At 35.1% G+C, this 27,675-nt stretch overlaps 1 protein-coding gene across 1 annotated transcript in view; it reads right to left on the bottom strand.

Annotated features, from left to right (window-relative positions):
* SLC9A9 (solute carrier family 9 member A9) overlaps positions 1–27,675 on the bottom strand; it is a 220,996-nt gene that overhangs the window by 121,489 nt on the left and 71,832 nt on the right. The window contains exons 7-9 of the mRNA XM_014058069.2: positions 22,915–23,053; positions 18,437–18,542; positions 11,922–12,010 (exon numbers count right to left, since the gene is read on the bottom strand). Coding sequence (XP_013913544.2) covers positions 11,922–12,010; positions 18,437–18,542; positions 22,915–23,053 — 334 coding nt within the window. The remainder of the gene's footprint in view (positions 1–11,921; positions 12,011–18,436; positions 18,543–22,914; positions 23,054–27,675) is intronic.

Here is a 27,675-nt window from a genome sequence, read left to right as displayed (position 1 = left end):
CAAATCTACCTAGCTTTGCATGTAATGGGTCTATCTCATATATTAATTTCACCTTTTAAGTTGCATTACTGAAATAAATGAACTTTTGCACAATATTCTAATTTTTTGAGTTTCACCTGTGCAAGGTACTTTGAAGCCACACTTAACAGTATTTCAATTCATGCTTTTATATTTTAAAAATACAGATGAGTTAAAAAAGACAATAGTTAGATCTGTGCACTCGTGAGAAAAATGGTTAAATCTTCCACAAACACAATACAACAATGCAAATTTCTCAGCAGGTGTTAGTCTAAACTAGGTACAGACGGCTATAGTAGCCCCTCCTTGAGCCTCCTTTTTATGACTTCTCTGACCATGACTGTTGGTGCAGTTTTGTGTCATTCTAAGGCACAAAAATTTAAAGAGTATTCTAAGGTAAAAACCCTTATTTTTTAAAAAAAAGAATTAAACATGTATCCTACTCAAAACTCAAAAAACAGAAATTTCCCAATTCTGATCCTAAGTATTTGCAGAAATAAAATAATTAATAATATTATTGACAGTGCTAGAGTGTTGTGCATGTTAAACCAGGGCAAAGGTTCAAGGGGGTGATTTGCTTCAGGGAAGTGTTGAGTAAAATGACTTTTGAAATTTCCAAAGAAAGTAAAACTGCCATGTTCCTATACTAACTCCAGGAAGGAGTAAGCAGATGATGTCGTATAGAGGAGGAAGAGCAAAAATGGCCTATACTGCATCAATCCCCTGCTGATATGTACACATACAAAAACCAATGCTACAATCACATTCGACCCTTTAAGAATCTCTTCATAAGCCCACCAAGACTGTCTTCTTCTCAGAAGGAGAAAAAAGGGCATGGTTGCCTTTCTTTCCCACTTGATTATGACTAATGAATTGAGTATATTTGGGTCAACTTTTTAAAAATTACATTTTACTGTTGCCAAGCAAGTTACAGGGATCTCTGCCACTTCTGTAGTGTGATCTATCACCTTAACAATCTGTAGAATGTTATTAATATTTAAAAGACATTTAAAAATATTTTAAAGATAGTGAAATCTTTTGTGAAGCCAGTTGGAAGCAGTTGTACCTGATACATGTTTCTTTGAACTGCTAGCAATATTTCTTTTGGAACTAAAAAAATTCAATGCAGATAAAAATTATGAAACTGCCAGCATGAAAAGAAATTCCCTCAAATCTTACTGTTCTACTCCTCATGAATATTGCAGGGTTTTTTTCTTGGTGGAATGAGCAAAAGAACAGATAGGGGTGAAGGGCTCTTGCATCAAATTCTGCAGGGCCTCTGATAATCCTTGATTATTTTCTTGTGCTAGACATATTTCATTTGGTTGAAGAGCTTTCAGTGTTCCTTTGTACAAGAGAATAGATGATTCCCCCTCCCCCCAGAAAATTCTGCTATGTTTTAAATAATAAATAAACAAATAAATATTTCCTTATCCAGGGGATAGGAGGGTGATGTGGTGGCTCAGCAGTTAAGATGCTGGGTTTGTCAGTTGGAAACCTGGCAGCCCAGGTTTGAGACCCAAATGCCATGTGATGGGATGTGCTCCTGTTCTTGCCCCAGCTCCTGCCAACCTTGCTGTTCAAAAGCCTGCAAATGCAGTTAGAAAAATAGGCACCACTTTGGTGGGAAAGTAAGCATTCCATGATGTCATGCTGGCCATGGGACCACCTAAATGTCTTTGGACAGCGCTGGCTCAATGGTCTTGAAATCGAGATGAGCACTGCCCCCTATAGTCCACAATAACTGGAAGAGTAAAATCTGCAGGGACTCCTTTACCTTTACCAGGGATTAGAAGATGTTAGGAGGGGTGAATAAAAATGGTGGAAGTGTATGCTAAGAATATAATCTCAGCAAGGTCAGCCAAGGCATGAAGGTCATCCCAGCTGCTAAGCTAAAGCAAACAGGACCTATATTGGACAGCAGTGATATATGTGGATATCACTTCAGTTACAAAGACAATGCCATTATTTCACATTGTGCGGGAAAAGGCAATGGTAACCCAATTTGACCAAGAAAACCACATAGTTGGACAAGATAAAATAGTTGACTGCATGGTGCCAGATGATGGGTCCCTCAGGTCAGATATCAAGCAATGCATTTTTGAGGAACATTGTGGATCTTCCAAGGTGGCGCAGTGGTTAAATGCAGCACTGCAGGCTACTGCTAGATCAGCAGTTCAGCGGTTCAAATCTCACCGGCTCAGGGTTGACTCAGCCTTCCATCCTTCCGAGGTGGGTAAAATGAGGACCCAGATTGTTGGGGGCAATATGCTGACTCTTTGTAAACCGCTTAGAGAGGCCTGAAAGGCCTATGAAGCGGTATATAAGTCTACTGCTATTGCTATTGCTATTGCTATTGCTTCCAGAATAAAAATGATGTTTATGATATGACTTGATTCAAGCCTTTGGGACATCTAGTTGCTGATGATGCCATGCAAGAAAGAAAACCTGCTAAGAGATAATTACAGTAGAAATATGGACTGTATGGGAAAAGCACGGATGTGGAAAAAACACAACCTAATGATAGGTAAAATGAGTCAATTACATAATAACATGTTAGGCATCAGCAAATGGAAATTGACTGAAATTGTACACTTTCAGTCATAAGATTATCATATATTTATTACTTAGTACATTGAAAGAAAAAAGAATAGCATTGTGTTCATAGTCAGGAAGCTAAATATAGCAAAAACTAAATGGTCTTTTAGTTATTGAATTATTATCAATTAGACTTCATCCCTATTCCATTAATATGATGTTATCCAAGCTTATGCTTCAACCACCACTGATACAGATGAAGATAAAACTGATGAGTTTGAGGGTCAAATTCAGACTAAAATAGACGGAACATAAAAGCAAGATGTGCTGCTTCTGTTTGGAGACTGCAATGTCAAAGTTGGAAACCATGCAAGAACCAGAGAGGGATTAGGGGAAAAACTTTGCCGATTACTTCCCATAGACCGATTAGATCACATGGATTCCATCTGCCAGCCAATGTCGGCTGGCGACTCCCCGGGGGAGAGCCTTCTCTGTTGCAGCTCCAGCCCTCTGGAACGATCTCCCCGTGGAGATCCGGACCCTTACTACCCTCCCGGCCTTCTGCAAAGCCGTTAAGTCCTGGCTGCTCCAGCAGGCCAGGGGGGCTTTCGGAATATCCAGCCCCTCAGAAATTGTGACTGTTGTATATTTTAATATGTTGTCTTGTGTATTATCCCCCTCCCTTGTTTTATTGTAAGCTGCCCGGAGTCCTTCGGGAGTGGGCGACATACAAGCTCAATAAAACAAACAAACAAACAAACAAACAAAACAAACAAACAAAACTGCAAAATTCTGATCAATGCAATACAAGAAGAAAATGTTTGGCTAGGTAACACAAAAAAATGGATAGGAATGATACAAAAGTTCAGGATGGGTCAAAGAGTTAAACATATGCTAGTGTTGAAGAATAAAATTAACAAAAGATCATGGAGACTCTGGAAATATATATCTGCAGATATAGAGTGCAATATTTTAAAAAAAGAATATGATCTGCTTATTGGATGGTTGTGTGACCTATTTAGTGTGTGTGAAGATTCCATCTGTGCCTGATGATTAGAATAATTATTTTTCCCCTAGTAAGGAGAAGGGTGTCTAGAGTGAAAGCTAAAACTATAGAAGTTACAGTGAGACATTGTGAAGGTGTTTGGCAGAATTCAGAATTCAAAGAGCACAAGGGGTGACAAGAAACAATTTGGGAATGTGCTGTATTTTTATACCATAAAATGGTATATATCTTTATAAAATGTGCACAGCACTTTTTCCCCTTCTCTCACTCTTTATCAAAACCCTGAAATACAAACATTTAAATAAATAGAAATAGATATATTTCTGCTAACAATATATGTATAGTACAGTACAGTATAGTATACTATTATCTGTACAGAAATTCTATTCTTTCAGTGGCTAGCATATTGAATAACACATATTTTGCATCGTACATACCAAGTTTATATTATGTTCCATCACTTCCAGCAGATGAATAATTTTGTTTCCTCTTCCTATTTTTATTTTTGTAACAATATGTTAAAAGTTGGAAGCACTGCTCTGAAAAACAGCAAAATTTAATTGTTTCTTCTGCAATTTCATGTTCTGAGTTACACCAAAGTTTCCTTAATTTTACACTACTTTAGTGTTTTAGCAGATCACTATGATAGTTCCTCTAGGAAGATATGCTGCCTCTCTTGAATTGAACAGCGTGTGTTTCAATATGCACAAGAGCTTTGTGTGTGTAACAATGTGTATAAACATTTTTGGGTTAATAAATAAAATATATGATCATAAAAATTTAATATAGGTTCATGTAAAAATATATGTTTGCTACACTTTTGTAAAAGATTCTGTTAACCACTAGAGTTTCTTTAAGAACTTTTGGCACATTTCTTCAGAGGATATATTTGGCATACATCCACATTCTTCTCATTTCCAATGAATAAATGTCTGACTGTTAATCTCTTTGCAACAGCAAATCATTTGTTTTTAATTATTCCCGACTACTTATATTCAAGACATGAGGATGATTTAAATCTAATCCTTGAAACTTTATAAATTACCCAGTATGTTCTTTTGTAGAGAAGGGAGATTAGACTAAAATTTGAAACGATCTGTCTAGGTAAAATGCTCAATATACTAGAAAATAAGGGTTAACAAGGCTACTTACCATCTGGTATGTTTATAATTTCCATAAATCAAAGGCCTTCAAGAGAAATTTTGGTCTGACATAAAAAGGCTATTAGCAATTCAGATTAGGAGGATATCTTCTGCCTCCTATGAGCCATGTTCAACTGAGATGTTTGCTTCTTTGATGCTATGTGCTGCCTATCTGCAGATTTGCTTTGTCCTTATTACATACCAGAAAAAGTTACATCATGAACATCTATAGAGCAGTGGTATTTGTAACAAGAGGGAGTGCAGTGGTGGATTCTGGATCCCGTTGCAAATGGTACTGTGCAACAGGGCTGGGCATCCACCACATGAATGTGCTCAGCACACATGCACACATGCGCAGTGCATGCATACTTACCACCCGCAACGCTCCAGAAGCTCGGCGGAGCATCACGCACTCCAACCCCGAAAACGTCAAATACCGATAAGGAGTGTGGAAGGGCGGGTGGGCCCTCTAGAGCACCATACTGGAACAGTACCTGGTGCTCCCGGCAGGCACTGGTATGCCCATACCGGGGCATACTGGTCGTAACCCACCACTAATGGAGTGCATAAATGTGATATTACATGCTTTGAAAAGCAGATGTCCTATCTAAAGATATGACTTTTTTGTCCAAAGATGGGGCCTTACTGTAATGTGATGCTAGCTAGCAGTTTGAATGCTGAAAATGGTTGGATTACATTGGGGGGAGGGAAGAAATATTGTGTATTTTCCCTCTTATTACTTTGCTGATTAAGACTGACTGATAGGCTTTATTATTTGTTAATAGATAAAGGATGAGATGGAATGAGAAGGTTTTAGGCTAAAATATTAAAAATTGTGCTTTTCTTGGTAAAGTGGAAAGTCATTTGTTTATATTTTACTTTTTTTCCTTTAACATATTTTCCTTCACTCCTTTTTGCTTTTTCATTCTTTTTTTGTTTTTTTCTTCATTTGTGTTAATATTTTATATTTGTATTTTTAAACTTCAATAAAACTTTTTATTAGAAAAATAAAATAGTAAGGTAGGATTTTTCTGAAAGCTTTTCTTCTGAAGCTAATACTATTGAATATGAGAAAGAAAGGAATCTAAACAATTCCAAAAGTTGTGGCGTGAAATCATACAGGATTCAGAAGAATAGGAGCCGAGGTGGCACAGTGGTTAAATGCAGCACTGCAGGCTACTTCAGCTGACTGCAGTTCTGCAGTTCGGCTGTTCAAATCTCACCGGCTCAGGCTTGACTCAGCCTTCCATCCTTCCGAGGTAGGTAAAATGAGGACCCGGATTGTTGTTGGGGGCAATATGCTGACTCTGTAAACCGCTTAGAGAGGGCTGAAAGCCCTATGAAGCGGTATATAAGTCTAACTGCTATTGCTATAGGATTCAGAAGAAAACTACTACACACAGACTTCATGGTATAATGAACTTCCTAGCTATTTATTAATTCATCTAATGTCTAAGTTCCCAACTCCAAAATGACCCTGACTGACTTCATAATTAAGAACAGAGATAAAAGAAAAACTGAGAAGTTTTTTCTGGGAAGAAGCAAATAAAAAAGAGCATTATTCTGTTATCCTGTTAGATTAAGAAATACTTTTTAAAAAGCAACAATGTAATGAATTTGGGAGTCTTCATTTACTAAACTATTTGTTTTCTTAAAAAGATATGTAAAATAGTTTGAAGCCTCTTATTCTTCTTTTTCCCTCTCTCTTTTAAATTATTATAATCATATTTTATTCAATTATTACTATTGATTGAGGCTTTTATGATGCTCAATGTCAAAGGATGCTCAGTTGAAAGCCATGGTGGCTTACAAAACACCAAACTAATAGTGTGCATTCATATGAGTACTGCCTACATTTTAGAATACTTTCCTAAAGAGCCAAACCTATAGCCTTCAGTAAACTTGAGAAGAACAATATAACTCAGACTAAACAACTCCACAGAAGGGAGCCATCACTAATTTATGACATGACATTTTTTGGACAACATGTTTTGACATAGGTACCAATGTTCAATAAATAAGGAAAAGATTAATTAGTATATTAACACTATAGTGAAAGCAATAGTGGTCATATAAGTAAATGGGATACAAATCTGGATGTTGATGGATCTACATTTATTGAGAATAAAGCTTTATTGAGAACTGTCTAAGAATTGTAGTAGAATACAACAGTTAAATTTCTTTGTCTTCTTAACAAATTAGTGGCCATTCCTTATAAAGACTATGAATAAATACTATTCATTTGATTTCTTTAAAAAAGGCTGCTACTATGATGCTAGTTCATTTCCTTCCTGAAAATGTACTGTGGATATTTATCAATAGTAATATTTTACTTCTGATGCATGTAGGAAATTATGCTAGTTGTTTGAAGAAGTTATCAATTATTTTGAAATTCAAAGATTAATAGCTTATTGATGAAAATAATAAGCTATATTTTTTTTTGGCAGAAAAAATAGTATTGCTAACCATCAGCTCCTTCACTTTATTCTTTCTAGACCAAGAATGTTTTCTACTTTGTTGAAAGTAAAAAGTCTGTGGTACAATAAGTACCAATAAATCCTGACATTGTGGTGATTGTTCAGTTTGGGAAGAGCAGATTAATTGTCTATAAAAGGCTTGCCCTATCTAGCACTGCAGCAAAATGTAGTGTACCATGTCCAGAAAGGTTTTATTAAAAAGAATGAGGGCTTTCTTTTGTCAGTCTTAGACAAAACCACTTGCCTGTCTAGCTAAATGTCATACAATTCCATAGAATGCCAGATATAAAAGGATAGCTGTTTGAACTCTTCCAAATATTTATTGCTAAGAAGTAGCTGTAGTGCAGCTAGTGCTAGCTATTAAATTCAGAATCCATACAAAACCTTCAGCTTTATTGATGATTGTGAAGCAGGCACTTTGGAAATTTACCATATAAGTCTGGACAAACAGAAAGCTTCAAGAAATCCAGCCATCCTGACAAGGAAGTTAGTGATGTTAGTTTATCATCTTACACAAAGTCTTTAATCTTAGAATTGATCTGAAAAAGAAAGGCGCTACCCTTTGTAATATAAGGTTGGGGGACTAAAGAATTTTCAGATGTGGCCATGTTTATGTTAACTGCTGTTGGTTGTAGTTCAGCTGCAGACTTCTCAGAATAGCTTTTCCTCTACCTTTATATTGATCAAGTCTTTAGTGTCTGGATTTCAAGAAGGAGAACACAGCCACTTGTGGGTCATATTGAACAACTCTATCGGCTAGATTAGGTCTATGGGTAGAGGTTCTTTACTTATTATCAGCATATCAGTTATATGCTGATAATAATGCTGAAATCATTCACTGAAATGTGCTCGGAATATTCCTTCCTTTCCTTTTTGACAAAGCCCATGACAAATTTGGTGATCCTTCCAGGATGACAAGTGTAAGGTAGGGTCACATATCTATGATCATATTGGTGTATTCATTTTAATAAAACTTGCTAAATCAGGCTTGTGCAATCAGAGGTGTTCAAAATACCAAATTGAGATTGACAAGGACTAACTGTATAGATCAGCAATACTTCAATTAACACTACTATTCATATTCTATCAATTTATGTAATTTTATTTTCAATTGTTTACTGAATAGAAAGTCAGTTTGATGCAGTGCTAGGGAGGTATTGTAAAGGTATTACAGTAATATCAACCATACATATTCACCACTTTCAGTAGGGCGTATTCTCATGTAAATGAAAAACATAGTACAGATACTAAAAAAAGGTTACAAATCTACATCTAATTCAGTCAACAAAATTCTCAGCGGGGTAGTCTTTATCCTATAGTTTCTATGGATGGCTGTTGCGCTTAGAATAGTCCTTTCCAAAAATTGTACTTGGATGTAGAATGTAAGTGTTATGTTGATGTGAATTTCAAGATCTCAAAGACATTATCACCTTCAGGCTAACATTGTTTACAGACGGATGCTAAAAAAGTTTTCCATAGTCTTCTTCATGCTATTTCAAGTAGATATCTTCAAATGAGTAATTTGATTATAAGTTTCTTGATTTGTGTATTTTTCACAGAAAAAGCATCATATCGGCCTCCAATTCTATTTTTAGAATATCATGATTAAAATATATTATACACTTACAAATAAAACAAAAGTTGTGGAAAAGTAGTAAAAATCTACTAGTTATAATGTTTTTGTTAATAAGCCTAAATGTTTTGATGAAACATCTGAATAACTTTTATCTATTTTCCCACTTTCATTTGGGCTTCTGAATGTGACTCCAAATTACTTTATATAAGACAACAAAATGAAATCCTTAGTATGTTGTTTTTCTCCCCCTCACGTATGTCAATTTACTTTGCCCCCTTGATTTCCTTTTTGGTTCCTCAGTATTGACTCCAGGACTTGTCTGGACATATCCCTACAAATTTCTTGGCAAGATTTGGGGGATAGTTTGCCATTGCCTACTTCCTAGGGCTGAGAGAGAGAGTGACTGGTTCAAGGTCACAGCTGAATTTGTGCCCAAAGTGGGAATAGAACACATGGTCTCCCAGTTTCTAGCCTGATGCCTTCAGCGCCTAACTGGCTCTCTATTCATGTAATAAAACATGGAATACATTTAACCATTTGTAGGTTATATTTAACCTACATATTTTAAAATATTACCATTTCAGGCACCTCAGAATAGCTATCTGGAATTTTTGAGAAGCCTAATTAGAAGAAAATCTATTAAATGCAATGCTTCTTAGGGTGTATAGAATCCTGAAGGTTGGGATTCTAATGCATCCAACTCCTAATGGATAATCTCCAACAGTTTGGCTTGATTGCATTTTTTGACACAAGAGGCAAAATTAGATACTAAATATGACTGTGAGCTCACAATCTGTTCATGATATCAAGGAATTAATCAAACACATTGCTTTCTAACTGGAAGAAATCCCAGAAGTGGTGAGCAGGCATTCCATATTTCATTTGCTACTACTATCATTTATATCCCTTTCTATGTTACACCCAGTCATATCATAATGTGTATGCATATACAGTAGATAAATCAGAGCTCAACAAATCATGGTGCAGTGATCAAATACTGTGGTCAAATAAGGGAACAGCAAATCATCCAATCATTTCTATGAAGATCAGATGATTTGCTTTATAGTACAGTATTCCATCTCAGATGTACACATGGGTCTGATTAACAAAGATATAGACATTTATTCTACACAGATTGACTTTGATTAATTCTCAATGCTTGATTGGGTGATGCTTTTCAAATTTGTTACAGCTAGATAATTCATCTATGAAAGGTAAATCATGGATTGGAATCTATGATGATGGTATCTGACTAGCTGCAGAAATATTTGTTTTGCTGCTATCAAGATACAAGATACAATTTTGGAGCGAATTTTGTAGTCATATGAAGACTACAGTAAAAAATAGCTATAAGTACTTGAGAAATTATCTATGAAGTTTTTTTTATTTCAGGATTTCATGGGCAATTAAGATAAACATTTGCATCCCAAACCAAAGTAAAGAAAGCTGAACAATAAAGAGTATAGTTTTTGATTAGAAGTAATAAAAGATTATGAAAACAATAAGTGATATGATGTATCAAAACTAATACTAAAGGCACTGAAGCATAACAAGGTAAGGAGGTTGAACAACAGAACCAATAAAAGCACCAATTATTTACTTGAAGGTTACAAATAGAGTGCTTAGATGTTGAAAGTAGGTTGACTAATTATTTTTACTGATTATAGAAATTTCTATTTTGAAGTTTCTGATCCTGCAAAACTTCTGCTCCAATAGCATATATCTTTAAGTGTTTTATTTGTCAAGAGCAGGGTTGTCAAACTCGCATCATCACGGTGGCACCACGTGATGTATTGGGACTTTTCCCTTCACTAAATTGTGTGGCTACGGGGCCAGCATGTGATGCATCTGGCCCATGGGCTGTGAGTTTTACACCCCTGCTCTAGAGAACACTCAAACCAATGGTGGGTTCCTACCGGTTTGGCCAAACTGGTAGTGGTTTGGCGGCCTGGGTCACTGGAATTGGCAGTGACCCACACTTCCACACCCCCCCCAAACTGGTTCTTCAGGTGGCGCCATAGGTGCTGCCATCTTGGTTTTTGCTTCTGCACATGCGCAAAACAATTTTTATTGCACTGAACATGCACGCTCAGTGCACATCAAGCATGCAAAGTGCCCACGAATGAACTTGCAGTAGTGACTACCGGAACCCACCCTTGACTCAAACAATTCATCTACTCCAGGTGCTATATTCCCTACAGAACTCTTTTTCTTATTTGAAAATCTGACACCTGCAGTATTTATCTGGATTTAATGGGTCCAGTTGGTAAAATAAACAAGAGGTACCTGAAACAGTCACATTTTGAAAAAAAGTAACATAATGCACATCACCATAAAATTGGGTGTTACCACATCATAAAATATGATCTAAAATTACATAACCGCTTTTTCTATTCCTGGCAACAAAGCAGATCCAGTTCATTACTAGAATCTACAGAACCAAAGAGCTATCTTCCCTGAATTATGATTCTCAGTTTTGAAAAGCATGCTTCACCTAAAGGAGTTTTAATCCCCATTTGTGAGATGACATGGAGATGTGTGTCAGTGATTCCGAGCAAAAGACAAGTTAGAAACTTCATCAAGATATAAGCCCTTGAGCAAAGTATATATCCAGTAGAGGCCCAGGCTGACCTAATAAAAAGCACTGAAAACTATCACCAGCTTTGCACATTTTATATCTATGGTGACATTTGATGCTTCTGGCCTCAAAAGAAAAACAGACCTTTCTTAAATTTTGCTTAGCAGAAAAATTGCCAATGCCTTTACTAGCAAAAATCAGTTGTTGATATACTTCTCCCTTAATGAAGATACAAGCTTTGGGTTTCTTTTTTTGTTTCTCTCCAGGCTATACTATCAAATTTGTGATACCCAATTGTGGCGCAGTGGTTAAATGCAGCACTGCAGGCTACTGCTAGATCAGCAGGTCAGCGGTTCAAATCTCACCGGCTCAGGGTTGACTCAGCCTTCCATCCTTCCGAGGTGGGTAAAATGAGGACCCAGATTGTTGGGGGCAATATGCTGACTCTCTGTAAACCGCTTAGAGAGGCCTGAAAGGCCTATGAAGCGGTATATAAGTCTACTGCTATTGCTACTGCTATTGCTACTGTTGCAGAAGATACAAAGCAAACAAGGGGTCAGAAAGATGGGAAGACTGCATACTTTACCTGTTTAGTTCTCATTTTGGAGTCTTCTGACAGATTGTTATATGTATAATGGGCCTGTGTAACTCCACAAAAAAGAACTGCCACTATTCCTGAAAAAAACAAAAAAACAACACACACACATCAAGCTGTTTTCATTTCATCCCAGAATGTATTCAAAAGAAAAAAGGGGAGGGTGGAGGGGTGGAAGGAATTTGCCTGCTTGAAAAATAATTAAATAACATTAACTGCCAATAAAAAAGCCATAAGAACATGTTATAATAATTTGCTTCAATGAACTAGAATGTAGCTTTGATCAAAACAATTTGAGGTCAGGAAGCTCTTGCATCTTGCTGTAATGTACCTGCTTACTATACATCTATACAATTTTGTTGTTTGAAGACTGTCTAAATCAGAACTGGACATGTTTTGGCCTTTGGGCCACATCTGGTCTTTTGGCTGTTCCTGTCTGGCTCATGTGAGGTCAATTAAAAATTAGAAACCAAACATAAATAATTTGTACACTATGCACACAATTGAGCAGATTTAAGTTCAGCCTATTGGGTTGGCCATTCACAACAGTCCCCTTTCTCATGTGGCCGCTTGGGAAAATTACTTGTCTATCCCTGGTCTAACTTTCAGAATTGCTGTGAAATCATCTAAATACAACACTGATCTTCAATATGATACTATCCTAATCTGGTATATTCTCAATTGGGTCAGTCTTTTGCAGTATGGATAGGCAGACTATCTTATCAGGATGTCACCTAACAACATATTACATAATTTGGTAAATTGGGCTCATGTTTCTAGCTGTGCTTGAATTTGCAATCTGGAAAAGCTTTTCTCAGATGTTGATTCTAAATGAGTCAATAATTCCAAAATAAAAGCAACAATTCAGGTTGTTTTCTTAGAAACATGCAATATTGCATAACAACATGCAATATTGCATAACAAATTATGTTGAAAATAATATCACCAAGATTAATTTCTACACACCAGTTAGTTATTGTCTAGCCTCTTGATTTCACTGGGATCTCCTGGGAAGTATGTGTAAGATAGCACTCTGGGACTGAGTTTGTACAACAGAGACAGTTAAAATGTGCAAATAGCTAAAGTTTGCTTTTGCAGATAAAATCGCATTACAATGAATTCTCAACTGCATTATATTCTTGGAAAGTTTTATTCAATTTCTTTCTGACATTATCCAGTTTTTATTTCAAAATGGTGTTGATTACATAGCAATTGTTAAAAGAAACAAAATATTCATAGGTTCCTTTCTCATTAAAAGTTAGAGAAGGTCTTCACTATCTGGAACTAAAAATATTTCCTTCATTGGGAACAATTTCTTACTAAACTGGATGTTTATTTCCAACAAAAAAGTTAGAGGTTCAGTTTTAAATACTGAAATGCTGAATTGATTGGTGCAACTTGGAGAAATAAAATTGTGGTTGCAGATATAATACTCTTAATTAATTGTTGATTACATACAAAGTAGCTCTGCCTAAACTGAAAAACAAAAGATTTATGGTTTTGTGAAGAATTTATTTTCAGATGCTGAAATTATCACCTGCAATTCCTTTTTTGATGAGCAAATTTTAAAGATGATACATATTATTATATAAATATGTTTTATTATGCATTATATGTTTGAAGGATGGGTTTACTCCTCCAAAAGATGACAAGGAAAAAGGAACCAGCAGAATATCCTGAAAATATACTGCTACAATGACATCTCTGAGTCATAATGTAAATGAGGCAATATATTTCCTAATATCCTGCTAAGAAATTTCTTATTATAGGCTTATTATAATAGGCTTATTATAGAGCAACCAGTAATATTCCCTCCTTTGCAACATGGCTAAAGCAGGCATAATTTTATAAAACATTCAACAAAACAACACGTCAGCTTAGGGAAGTAGAACCAGGTCCTTAAGACTTGCATAAATTATGTCAGGGTTTGTGCAATATGAATACAATTCCAGTGGAGGCACCACCAAAACCTCCATCCACTTTATGTAATGATTAAGGTCTCATAAAACCACCCATTACATTCTTGGCAAAAATCTCATATTAGCAATACCAATAGCACTTAGACTTATATACAGCTTCATAGTTCTTTTACAGCTCTCTCTAAGCAGTTTACAGAGTATATACAGAGCATATTGCTCCCAATAATCTGGATTCTCATTTTATCCACCTCGGAAAGATTGAAGGCTGAGTTAACCTTGAACCAGTGAGATTTGAACTGCTGAACTGCAGCTAGCAGTCAGCTGAAATAGCCTGCAGTACTACACTCTAATCACTGCACCACCTTGGCTCCATATCGTGTCTGAAACTCAGGCCCCTGGCTACACACATTATATAATAAACCCAACTGATGCCTATAGCCCAACTTTAACAAGGGTCTCTCTTTAAATTATACGTGAAGTAAACCCCCTGGAAGCCATTACTGCTTCCCAGTGATATCCACCCCTAATCCTCCAGCCCAGTTTCATGTGTCACACTTGGACCTCCAAGGGAAGAACTCACCCTGAAAACATGCCAGGTCAATGCCTCATCAAAGATAAGATCATTTGTCATTATTAGTGGGAGGTTATGATCACTGACAATTTAGTGATCTGACTTCTGAAAGAGAATCCAGGAGAATCAACTGAAGATAGCACAAACGCCTTCCCACATGTAATCACCCCACAATTGCATTGATATCTTCCTCTGCCTGCCATCACCTGAATATTATGGCCTATCCTAGTCTACCTTCAGGTTTCCCAAATATCCTGCCATCACAATCTCAAACACAGGCCCCAGACAACAAATCATCTATCAACTTAATTGCCTAGCCTTACCCACAAAAACCAACCCCCACAACTGCTTCTTCAACATAGCATTTGAAGAATATAGCTCAGGGGTCCACAACCCCATGGCTGCACATGCTACCGGTCCACAGCCTGTTAGAAACTGGACTGGGCAAGCAGCAGGTGAATGAAGCTTCATGTATACATACACGGGATCTAGAATTAGCACATAATGTTAATTTATTTAATTCTAGATAAAAGTTAGCAAGCTGACCACATAGGATCACATTTATTTCTTTAAAGCCCTGGACCTGGTCATTTACAGTAAATTAAAATTATATTATAAACCAAATAATAATTATAATTACATTAATTGACTTAATGTAATTAATAATCTGGGTTTGATGTTGGTTTTACTTTTCCATTTTTCCTTGTCTGATCTGGGTTTTTATAATTTAGGCATGATGTTTGTTTGTTTTTAAATCTTAGACATACTAAATGTATCCATCCACATTGGTTGCCTACTCTAGAGCTTTTTCAACTTGACCAAGATTGTGATTTTCAGGTCTAATCCACTTAAAGCTACTTATAATCAAGTGATGAAGTTATTTATAACTCCATTACTTCTGATGCTCCTTATACTTCTGACAGCATTGTATATGCTGTATTGATTGACACCATAGAAGAACAAATAATGTACTAAATATATAACATGAAAAATCTGTTGATTAATCATGGGATTCAATTGATTGGAATGATTATTGGTATTTTTAACTGAGGTTTAGGTTTTTCCTCATCAAAGAGTAAAGTTATGGACTCCACAAATTATTGGGAGAAAGAAAATGATAGAGGTTCAACTAAGCCCTAAATCTGATAACTGAGAACTGCATTGAAAATATTTGACAGAATTTTTTATTTCTGTCAATGTATTATATTTCTCTGGAATTGTTAACTGATTCTTTTGGGTAAGAAAAGTCCTCTGGAAATAATTTGAAAATGCTTCTGGGCAAGTCTGCCAAATCCAAGGTGGCAAGATCACTCTCTGAAGTGTTTTAATTAGAACGTCTCACACAACTGGATGTCAGAGTATTGCTTTCAGGCTTGTGTCAATTGAACTGTGTCACTGAATGTGCCAGTGAAAACAGGCAAGCTTGACAGTACTTGCAGATTTTCATCCGAAAACTCCAGAAAAACATCATGAAAGTGACTGAATGAAACATTTCAAGCAGTCATATAGGGACATAACACTTTACCATGACATCTGAATACCAACTTTTGAACCTTGTTCTAAATAAAGATAAATTTTACATATTTATGTTTGTTAGGTATTATCATTCCCTTTAACCAACCTCACATGTATGAATTATGAGGTTTCTGTTTTGTAGTAGATTCTATAGAGAAAATTGAATTATAAATTCAGAATACTGTGAATTCAGGGAGAAATAAAAATAAAATAAAAATACAGGTACTAGAGTTGAGATGAAAGCTTTAAGGATCACTTCCTTAAAAACATGAATAAAAAGAACTATTACTGGAAATGATTTTTCCCAGTCCTACGAAGAATAGAGCAGGAGAACCATAATTTTCTCTGGTTGTATATCATAGGGATAAGCTCTCCTCCACAAAATCTAATATACATATTAATCCTGAAATATGCTAGCTGTCAAAGAATATCCAATTCTCTTCCAATAGCGCTTATCAAGGAATTAATTACATGTGTAAAATATGTAGCATATGAAAGGTGATAATGATATAAATTTCCAGAAGAATCCAGTTGGAAGCCATTTCATAACACTAGTTTATGCATTTATAGTATTTCCTATATTCACAAACATCTGACATTAAATTTTATTGTACAAACTGGAAAATTATAAAGTAATTATAATTACTTGTAATAATCTGAGCAATTTCTTTCAAATGAAATTAATAACAGTTTGTAATTTTTTGTATGGTTTCTTTTTTTAAAAAAAATCTAATTGCATCTGGATTAGGCACACGTTGACTTCTAAAAAAAATTATATCTGCTATATAAATTTAAAACCCATCTGTGAGCATTATAACAATTAAAATTACTGTTATTCCATATATATAAATGGACAGGAAAAAGATTCTAAATCATATCAGAGAAGAAATTTCAATATGTCACTTAACTGTGAAAAAATGACTTCTCCCAATTATATACTGCATAATTTTATCCTATGTCTTAAGATCTAAAAACAAAACTTCATGCTTAGAGAGGCCATATGTTCAGCAATAAAATTATCATAGAAAACTCTAGTTTCATTAATGTTTTTGTAATGATAGATTTTGAATAAAAATCTTCAAACATTTCTAAAAAAACAGAAATAGATGAAAGTATCATATTACAGGAGTATCTACTTTGTTATAATGATATAAAACGTACTTATTATATTTGTATCCTGGCTTTATTACTTTTTAAATGTTTTATTTTATATTTATTAGAAATCAATTTCATATTTGTTCACTATTTCTTTCATATGACTTACAAATATTCCACTAATGCAATTCATATAATTTATTCCATAAATTTAAAGAGATTATCCATTAATTTGAATACTTTCATCTTCTAAACTTGCTTCCTCGCTTCCTGTGAATGAGAATAAAGTGTACACACACACACACACATACACAAATACAATCCACCTAGATTCCCATCACACTATTCTGTTTTTGTGATTAGCAATGTTATATAGAGCAGAGAGAGACATAGAAAAAAAGAAACAGTAACCCCCCAAAAATCAAAAGAATGGGATAAGAAAAGTAAAAGGAAACAACTGAAACCAATTTATATTTATATTTATATCTCACAAGAACTTTTTAATCTTGCAAACCATCTTTGCTTCCACAAAATTCCTACATTGGTTCACACATTGCCTTTTTTTCTTGAAATTTCTTACATTTTTCTTTTGAGGAAATCACCAAGTTCATTCATAGGATTCTCCATTTTTCATATCTATTGATCTATTCACTTTTTCATATGTTTAATTTAAATCAATCATCATGCACATTATCAAAAAAAGAGCCGAGGTGGCACAGTGGTTAGGGTGCAGTACTGCAGGCCACTTCAGCTGACTGTTATCTGCAGTTCAGCGGTTCTAATCTCACCGGCTCAAGGTTGACTCAGCTTTCCATCCTCCAAGGTGGGTGAAATGAGGACCCAGACTGTGGGGGCGATATGCTGACTCTGTAAACCGCTTAGAGAGGGCTGAAAGCCCTATGAAGCGGTATATAAGTCTAACTGCTATTGCTATTGCTATCAATACAATCACATAAACCCAACAAGCTTTTTTGATAATAGTTGCTCACTTTTGCATTCAGTGCACATTCATTCAATAGCCATTCATTCTTTACTGTATTGATTCTTCCTTTACCGTATGTTTTAGTTAGCACATTAATACACTTCATTCATCTATACGTTTTTCCTGATGTACAGTACTCAGCTTTTACATTCATATAATAAAATAGGAAAATACATCCTTTTACACACAACCATTGTTGCTGTTTTTGATTAATATTCATTTTTCTCAGAAACTATGCACAGTACTACATATTATTTTTCTACCAAGAATTTTACCTCCTAAAATGTCTCCAACCATTTCTCCATTTTTGTTGAACACAAAAATGCACAAATTCCGCACATATTGTTGTATGATTTCACACATATCTTTGTATTACAGCAGAAAACTGAAGCCCCCAATTACTTCAATAGCATGAAATACTTACCTGTAAGGCCAGCAGCTTCAGCAGACAAGAAAGCACTCCATGATAAAAGGAAAAACAAGCCAGTTTCCAGCATGGGGAACTCACACAGTTTAGTAAACTTTGTCAAGTGCTAAAGGAAAAATAAAGCTAAGGAAAAAGAGCAATTGTTTTAGTTTGTCAGACTTGATTTTGTAACATTACGTACCAGTATGACAAGAATGCTTATAAACTTAGCACTATTTTGAAGAAGTGAAGTAAAATTTTAGAGTGCTCCTAATTTATCATAAATTATCTTCATCAACTGGTTGGATTTATATAAGTTACTGGAAATTCTTAATCATTGATAATTCAGTTTGGAACAATTAAGTATGGCAGTTAAACATTTCTGGCTGAGAGCAGAGCTGTAATATTATTTGGTATCAAGGCCTGTAGTCAGTTTTTGAGTGGATATGGTACATGAGTATGGTACGGTTAAGTTAATGTGTGCCTATTTTCATGTACGGTACTAGATTCCAGTGGGTACTAATTAATTTAAGTGTAATTGACTATAATTTTAAATTAATTACGATATTTTCCCATGTAGTCCACAACTGTTAAATTATAAATTGGAGTCCCTTTTTAAAATGTTCTGGTGGCTTTGATCTTTTAATATGATGGAGACATCAAGCAATGAATGTTTGATGTAATGTAGACCAATTCACATATCCATTGTCTGTGGAAAAATATAAATCCAGTGGGTGCAATGGAAATAAGTGCTGTACGAGTCTTTTTTCTTCTTCTCAGAATTCTGACTGCATACAAAACTAAGACAAAAATCTTCTCATATCTTGGAAAGGTAGTCTTGACCAGGTCACAAAATTATCCATGCTGTGGATAATTTCTCTTTGAATCTTAAGAAAAGAGATATTTTAGCTAGAAAGGTTCCTTCCAGCTAATTCATTCTATTCTATTCTAAAATAGCTTGCAGTGATAAATAATTTCCATTTCCAACAAGTCTATCCTTTTGACAGCCTACTGAAAAAAACTTAATTATGTTTGTATGAATATTTATTTTACATGCAACTTCAAGGAAAGTATTCCTGGCTATGTCTATAACAGTTCATGCTTTGAAATAATTGAATATATTACTGATTTGGACAGATATAACTTTAATTTCCACTCATTAGTTCTATTCATATGATTCCTAAATCTAGTTTAACTTTGCTTTTCAGGTCATAGAAATAAATCTGTTGTAAAGTCAAATGGCAAACAGGATGACCAATTTAGAATGAGCTCAAGGATTATAATATTTCAAGCTCAGGAGAAGGTCATTGCGAGCTTAATGGAACCTATTTACTGTTAAATTAAAAAGTAAAAATAGGCATATTAAGATTTTAGTAACTCAATGGAGGAAATATTACATAGAGACATTTTATCCAGAGACAATAATTTCATTCAATTGTGTTAAGGCATTATTTATCTAGAAACCTTTATGTTCACTCAACTGATTGTCCAAGGCAATATGGCAAAGTGTAAAGTAAGCACTTAATATGAATATATGATAACGTCACTGAGTATGTGGCCTGTTTGCCCTTTTGAATTTGGGCTCATGTTTAAATTAAAAATTAGTGCATTAACAACCCGTATAAACTTATCACACTTTTCTTTGGCAGAGAGCTGAAAATCATGGCTATGGAAATTGGTGGTTTTGCCACTCAATGTTACTAGTACAGCCTGTAGATATTCAAGAGATTGTAAGAGCTTTCTGACATTTATTTAACAGTATTAAATAAAATTGATCTATTCAAGGTGAAGAAACTTTGGAATTTGGTATAATCTGGTGGTCAGTAAGGTGCAATACTGAGTCAGCTCAGAGACAGCTTAGATGCAAGCTACCCCAAATATGCTTGGATTGTTTCTGTTGACTAAAGTGAGGTGCCTATGCAACTGTTTTAGATGAAGATTAAACTTGATGGAAAGCCCTTTCTATTATATACATCTGCCTAAGATGTAATACAGCACAGGTTCTAATCCCAGTAAGGGTATGGCTAGCTGATGAGAGCTAAATAGCTTGAAATAGATCTAAACTAGTCTCCCTTTATTTATTTATCAGCACAAATACAACATATATATATAACATACACAGAGCTGCTCTTCTGGGTTCTGGCACACTGGTCTTTGCAGGCACCGGAATGATGGAAAATAGCCTGAAAATGTCCAAAAACCAGACAGCTTTCTGGGCCCTTTCTGGGCCTTTTCCATGCCATTTTCAGGCTATTTTCCAGCATTCCAGTTTCCACGAAGACTAGCTTGTGCTCACGAAAACCATTACAAAAACAGCCTGAAAACTGCCTGAAAAATGGCACGAAAATGCCCCTAAATGGCCCCCAAAACAGAGGCATGTGCATGCCGGCCAACTGGTCTTTGGATTTTGAATGATCCGGTGTACGGTTCCAGTTCTAGTTTGGACCCTTGGTGATGCCGGTTTGGGCACTTGGTGCCAAAAAAGTTCGCCATCACTGGCATATACTAATTAAGGTTATTAAATCTGGATTTTTAAAAAGTGATATTGTATTATCCAGAAGGAATAGACTGGTTATTATTTTTATTCTTTCTATATTTTGTTAAAATTCTCATTAAATGAATTTTGATTTATTTAGCAAGCTTCGGCCTTTTTATTTAACAAAATAGCAGGGCCATTGGCAATATTGTAAAACTATTGTAAAAAAATTTCTTTATTATGAGAGTATATTTGGAAAGCTATGGATCTGTATATGTTTTTGTTAATGCAGAGTATGGAAAAGTCTGGTTTTTGCCTCTGAAGCGTCATTACACCTTTTTTTCTGTATGTTTTAAAAGTTATACGATTCTTTAAAATACCTGTCAGATTTCTATGCTATTTCTTCAAAAAGAAACTTATCTAGCAAGGAAGAATACAGGATCTGTGAAAGAACAAACTTTTGCAAATGTCAGTTAAATTTCACAGCCTTACATTGTATATTTAAATATACTTTACCCAAAGGCTGTGAAATATTTTCTGACCTCAGTGAGCCTGTAATTTATATTTTTATATTTTTCAGGGTAGCTAGCAACATAACCCAAAAATGTCAACGTCTAAAAAACAATCTTCCTAAACTAGGATGGGAAAAAAACAGTGATAAAGTAGCAGCAAAACATATGTATTGGCATAAAAATGTTTTAATTTGCCTAGTGAAAGATAAAGGCACAACCACTGCATTTTTGAAGGGACTTTAAAAAAAAAAAAGCTTCCAGGGGTGTTCCTGTTGGTATTTTGTGACAAATAAGCAAACCATCATAGCTGTAGCTTTCCCTTTCCTGAATCACAGACCATTTGCATCTAATGAAGTGGACTGTGATCTGGAAAAGTGAAAGTGGTAATAAACTAGTCTTCATGGTGCTCTGTGGTTCTTTATTGCTTTAAAAAAATGCAGTGAAGCTAGTGAGGCTGTATATCGAAGTGAAAGACAGACACAAGATCTTTTGCATTAGCAATTTATAGCATAAACCACCCTTTGTTAATAAAGAAAGCTTTACACTACACAGTGACGTCTAGGTAATGTTGTAAATTGCTACTCTGGAGATACTCCATAAAGGGAACGCACGCTTTGTTCCTTGCTCACATTCCTCAAAGAACCATCCTATCTTTGAGCATTTTATCTCCACAGGGGCAAAAACCTGTTACTTATAAATTGTTAACTCCTCTTTTTCTTATAGCAATAGCTCTTATTTTACACTGCTACAGAAAAGTGTCTCCTAGAAGCACATTTTTAGGGGGGTTTGTTTACTCATTAAAACTCTTCTAAATTTAAAAACAAACAAATAAAGCTCAAATTCAAGGCAAAATGTGTCATTCTTTTCCACAGGAGACATTCACTGACAAGCTGCCCTGAAAAAAAAAAGAGAAATATGACTGCAAGAAAGAAAACTAGAAAAATGTAGGAACCTGTCTCGGTTTTTTATACTCTAAATGTCTAGCTTGTTGCAGATACTGAGTAAATATGTTAGTACTTGCGTTGTTATGTTGACGTCATCATGGCTTTTCCCTTCACTAAACTGGGGGGTAAAAGGGCATGGCCAGCATGTGATACATGTGCCCCACAGGCTGTGAGTTTGACACCTCTACTTTAAGTTATCCAGTCTTTTAACTATGGCTTCTACATAGTTATGATATAGATGCTAAGTAATATCATTAGAAGAAATAAATGAATCAATCATGTACAACTTAAACAGAAAGATGATTATAGAAGGCTATTTATCCTCATTTTCATTCTTCCCATCTGTTAACACTTTCAGTGGTCAGATTAGCAAATTTTCATTTGCATTCAAGCTCATCTGCAGCTGTAACCTTTGACAGAAATGACTATAGACCCAAAAGGATTATATTTATGGCTTGTCTAAAATTTTAAAACACAAAGTCTTATTAAATGTGAAACATGAAATGGTTGCATTTTACGGCACCTGATCTTCCAAACATACTCTAGTTTAACAACAAAGGATATTAGTGCAGTGACAATTGCATAGGCCGAGCCCATACAAAAAGATCCAGCAAAGATTCCTAAAAAATTCCCCACCGACTGGAAGAAGGCAGCAGCATCAAAGGTGTTGGGATTCTCCTTGGGACTGTAAATTGATATTGAACTGAAATAAAGATAAAAAGGAGAGAAAAATAATGAATTTTCTCACATAGCACAGACTAATATCACGAGCTTAAGGATGTATTTTACTAAAGTCTAGCAGTTATTCCTTGGGGCTGCTATTTCATCCAAATGTTGTAGCATAACAAAATAAGGTTTATTTTTTCAAGGCAATATCATTTGCCACTGTCACATTTTGCCAATCTGTAAACATATGTCACAAAGAGCATTATTTTCAATCCTACTAGACTTTAAAACATGGTAGATATGTAAGAAATCTACAGGTGAGCTAGATACCTTTGAATTATTTATTGGCCATATGTCTTCTGAATGGTTATATGTTCACATATTCCTGATAAAAACATTAGTTTTATAGCTCACTCACACATGCACAGTACAAATCATAGAGCATAAACATAAAGTGATCTCATAAACTGTTACAGTTGTGTCATTCATAGCTTTACCCTTCATAAACCAAATTAGGAGTGTGTCAACAGCCTCACAATATGAAGCCCCAGGGAAACACAAACTAAACATTTCTTTCTGAAGCAAAGAAATAGTTGTCTCTACTAGAGTTCCTTTTTTATACCCAAGTCTTTGGCTGCTGACATCAAGATTATAACCTTATGGGAAATTAAAGCTATGCCACAGTGGGCAAATCATCTGGTTAAAACATTTCAATTTCCTGCTCAATAGTAGAGTTCACTGACATAGAATGTTAATAATATTGTCAGATTGACACATTTTTAAAATTATAATATTAAATGCAACTGCACCAAATTCTAATTAAGAATCTCTCTTTCTGAGACCCTTTTATTTTAGTCCTTTTTACTGATGGACATGGAGGTTTTTAGTATAGGATTTCCAAAACAATTTTTATTGCCATAAAGTAAATATCTTTCATATTAAATATTAGAAAAAGTCTCAAATTGGATGAAGAAATAACAATAGCTATGATGATGATATGCCTCTTACAGCAGAAAATGCAAGCTCTAATAAGAAAAATCAAGGAGGACAATGAAAAATGAAACTGAAATTAAACTAATTAAATGTAAAGAAGACACTGAATTCTAACCATGTGGAAATTGTGGATTCATGCAAAATATAATTCCCTAAATGTTATAGATGAATGAAACATGTATTCAATGAAACAGAGAATAGGTTAATATAGTTTTGGTAGATTTAAAAAAAAATAAAAGTACTGTTTGGATTCCCATCTGTGTTTGCATATGTGCATTGCAGATACTGTAAAAATTAACCTCTAGTTTCCTCAGAATACAAGAACAACTTTTTCATCTCATATAATCCTCAATTGGCTTCTCCCTGGCTGATATGAGCCAGCAGAAATTATATACACTGGGTTCTTTTCAATAGTGCCAGGTATTGAAACCCAGGAAATCTGTCTTTTTTCAGCATTCTGTATAGTCTCTAAGGCTTGGTTGTTCGCCTAGGCTTGGATTAGAATGAGTGGAGACCGCCTGCTAAATGTGTGTTTTAATGTAATAGTAACAATGTTGGAGGGTCATCTAGTCCAGCTCTTGCTTTCACAGGAGACCTATATTATTTCTGATAAATGACTGTCTAGTGATGGGCCACCCACAACCTCTGAAGCTAATTTGTTCCATTGGTTCATTGTTCTCATTATGAGGAATTTTCTCCTTAGTTCTAGGTTGCCTTTCTCCTTTGTTAATTTCCATTCATTGTTTCTTGTCCTGCCTTGTCCTGCTTTGGTAAATAAGTTGGCCCCTTCTTCCTAGCGGCAGCCCTTCCTTTCACTAGACTAGATGTATCCAGTTCCTGCAAACATTTTTCATATGCTTCTAGGCCCCTAATAATTTTTGTTCTTCTTCGTACTCTTTCCAAAATCTCAACAACTTTTTTGTATTGGGGTGACCAAAACTGAATAGAATATTCTAAGTGTGGTCTTACCAAGGCTATATAGAGCGGTAGATCTTTTTGTATCAAGGGATTGGGATTTCTATTTTGTTTCATTTTGTATTGTGTTTTTACTGCTTACTATATTGTGACCTGCCCAGAGGTGGTTTGGAGTTAGATGGTACCCAAACAAATAAATGAACAAACAAACAAACATTTAACTATCAGTCAAATTTAATCAGATCAAAGCCAGTTTGGTCAAGCAGTTAAGGTACCAGACACAAGGCTGCCACTCTAGGAAAGAGAGCCATTACCATCTGCTACTACATCTTCCCCTTGTTACCTTTCCAAATATATAAATATGAAGGTAAATTTGTCAGTATCCATGAGCAAAAATTGAGGAAAGAAAGCAAAAATAGGCAATACATTTCTATGTATATCATTTATTATTGAGGATATATTGAACAGTTGAAATTTGGTAGAACATTATTTTCTAGATAATTATTTTAAACTGTAAAACTCAAATGAACATAAATCTAAAGAAAGTAGCAATTGGTTCTTTGTGAATCCACTTATCTTTTGCATTTTTAAATACGTTCATATGTAGCGGTTTAGTCTTATGAAACAAATATGAATTTTTAAAATAGCTTTACCTGCTTTTTGAAACAAGCAGGAGTCAGAAAATAAAGAATAGGTAAGAGCATGGCTGCTCCAGTAAATTTGTATTTCTAGCCACCCAAGTAATGTTGTGCTACAGTATGTTGTGCTACACAGTATGTTATAGTCTCTCAAAGCTTTTGTGTTTCCAGCATTTTTTTCAGTGCCTGAACATTTCTACTAAATTCCTCTTGGCAGGTTTTTTGAGCTTAGTGTAGTGCTGAAGCTGGCAATACTAATTCTATTGTGCATCTTTCCTGCAGTCTGAAGCTTCCCAGGAGGCCCACATTTCCTTGTTTGAAAGCGCCATGTGAAGAATTTCCTCATGGATTGAAGGATGCTTTAGAAGTCAGGGGGTTCACTGGAAAGGGATTCTACAGCACAAGATAAACACCTCACCCTTTTCATAATTTGAGCATTTCTGCCATCAGCTACTTAGTAATTCTCATATTTGCTAAAGAGATTTAAGGGCAAAATCGGAAATTTAATTAAATAATACACATGCATTAGAATGAAGCTTCACTGAATTATGAAAGGAGACTCATCAGACAGGCATGATTAATACTGGCTTACTGTTTCAATAATATTTTCTAAAGAAGTAGTAAGTCCCAATAAGTTAATAAAATCTAGAGATAACAATTTATTGTCTTTCAGATCTGATTTTGACTATAGGCCATAATGTAGCTGCCTTATGTAACATTAGAAGCACACTGGATATTACTCTTGAGAAGCCAGTGAAAGGTTTTGCCAAAGACAATGAGGTAAGGCTTCTAAATATGGTCCTTTTGCAATACCTAAGAATTGTTATAAAGCAGGAGTGTCCGGAGAGTATGGTAGAAAATACAAGTTGGATGTTGTGATAATGCAATTGAAACTCTGCCTGCTTTTATATTTGTTTCATATACCCTCTTGATCATCGCTGCAGACACCTGCATTATGAACAATCTAACTAAAAAAATAAAGAAGTGGTTTTACCACTAGCTTTCCTGCCTACTTCTTATTCAGAGAATTCTGCTGCCAGAGAGCCTGCTGTGGACACAGCAGACAATTGTCAGGCTCTTCATCTATCTTAAACACATTAAATTCTTATACAGACCTCAGCAAGAACTCTCTTCTTAGGGATTGGAAGGGAGCTGCCTCAACCGCCAATTGGCTGTCATGTAAGGGAAGGGAAAATATTTTAAAATTACTGTATTTCTATTACCCTGGAATGAAAAGTTTATTGTGAGATTGTCTCATGTGCCAAAATATCTTGACTGGTCTTAAGAACTACAGTACACTGTGGTACCATAATCCACCTTAATTTGGTGGATTGAAAGTGCTATTTGCAAAACTTAGTTTTTATTATTTATTATTTCAGTTGTTATTTCTGTATTTGTATGCTTGATGCATTTAATAGTTCTGGTGTCAAAGTTATTGGCCTCAAAAATGTTTATATATATAGATGCATGCATGCATGCATGCATGCATGCATGCATGCATGCATACATACATACATAAAATAATACAATACAATAACAGAGTTGGAAGGGATCTTGGAGGTCTTCTAGTCTAACCCCTGCCCCTGCCTAGGCAGGAAACCCTATACTATTCCAGACAAATGGCTATCCAACATCTTCTTAAAGAGTTCCAGTGTTGGGGCATTCACAACGTCTGGACATTCTGGGCATTCACGATTTATAATATATATAAGTGTGTGTGTGTGTGTGTGTGTGTGTGTGTGTGTGTATTCATTCATCATCATCATCATTTATATATCCACTGCAAGATGAACACCTCTTCTGCATGTTTCCAACCAATAGTATCCTATGGTGGAAAATGTACTATTACATTATGTCATAAATATAAATTTCAGTTTATGCAAGCAGATCTCCAAGTTTTCACTCAAATAATTTCATATAACAGAAGGACAGCAAAGCTGGTTGACATCTAGGAGAATCAGAACTCGGGAGGAAAAAAGTGAAGTTTGAACTTTCTATTCTATGCATTACTATTTTAAGACTATAAGAGGTGTGGATTGTTATTGTATGTTACTAGTTTAAGTGTATAAAGAGCATAAACTAGACTACAGTTGTTTCTTATAATTCAGGATGG

Source organism: Thamnophis sirtalis, unplaced genomic scaffold, assembly GCF_051295495.1.
Source record: "Thamnophis sirtalis isolate CommonGarterSnake01/CBP01778 unplaced genomic scaffold, rThaSir2_p1.2 scaffold_11, whole genome shotgun sequence".
NCBI lineage: Eukaryota > Metazoa > Chordata > Lepidosauria > Squamata > Natricidae > Thamnophis > Thamnophis sirtalis.
Note: the sequence above shows the minus strand (reverse complement) of the source record. Positions and strands in the feature narration are given on the sequence as shown.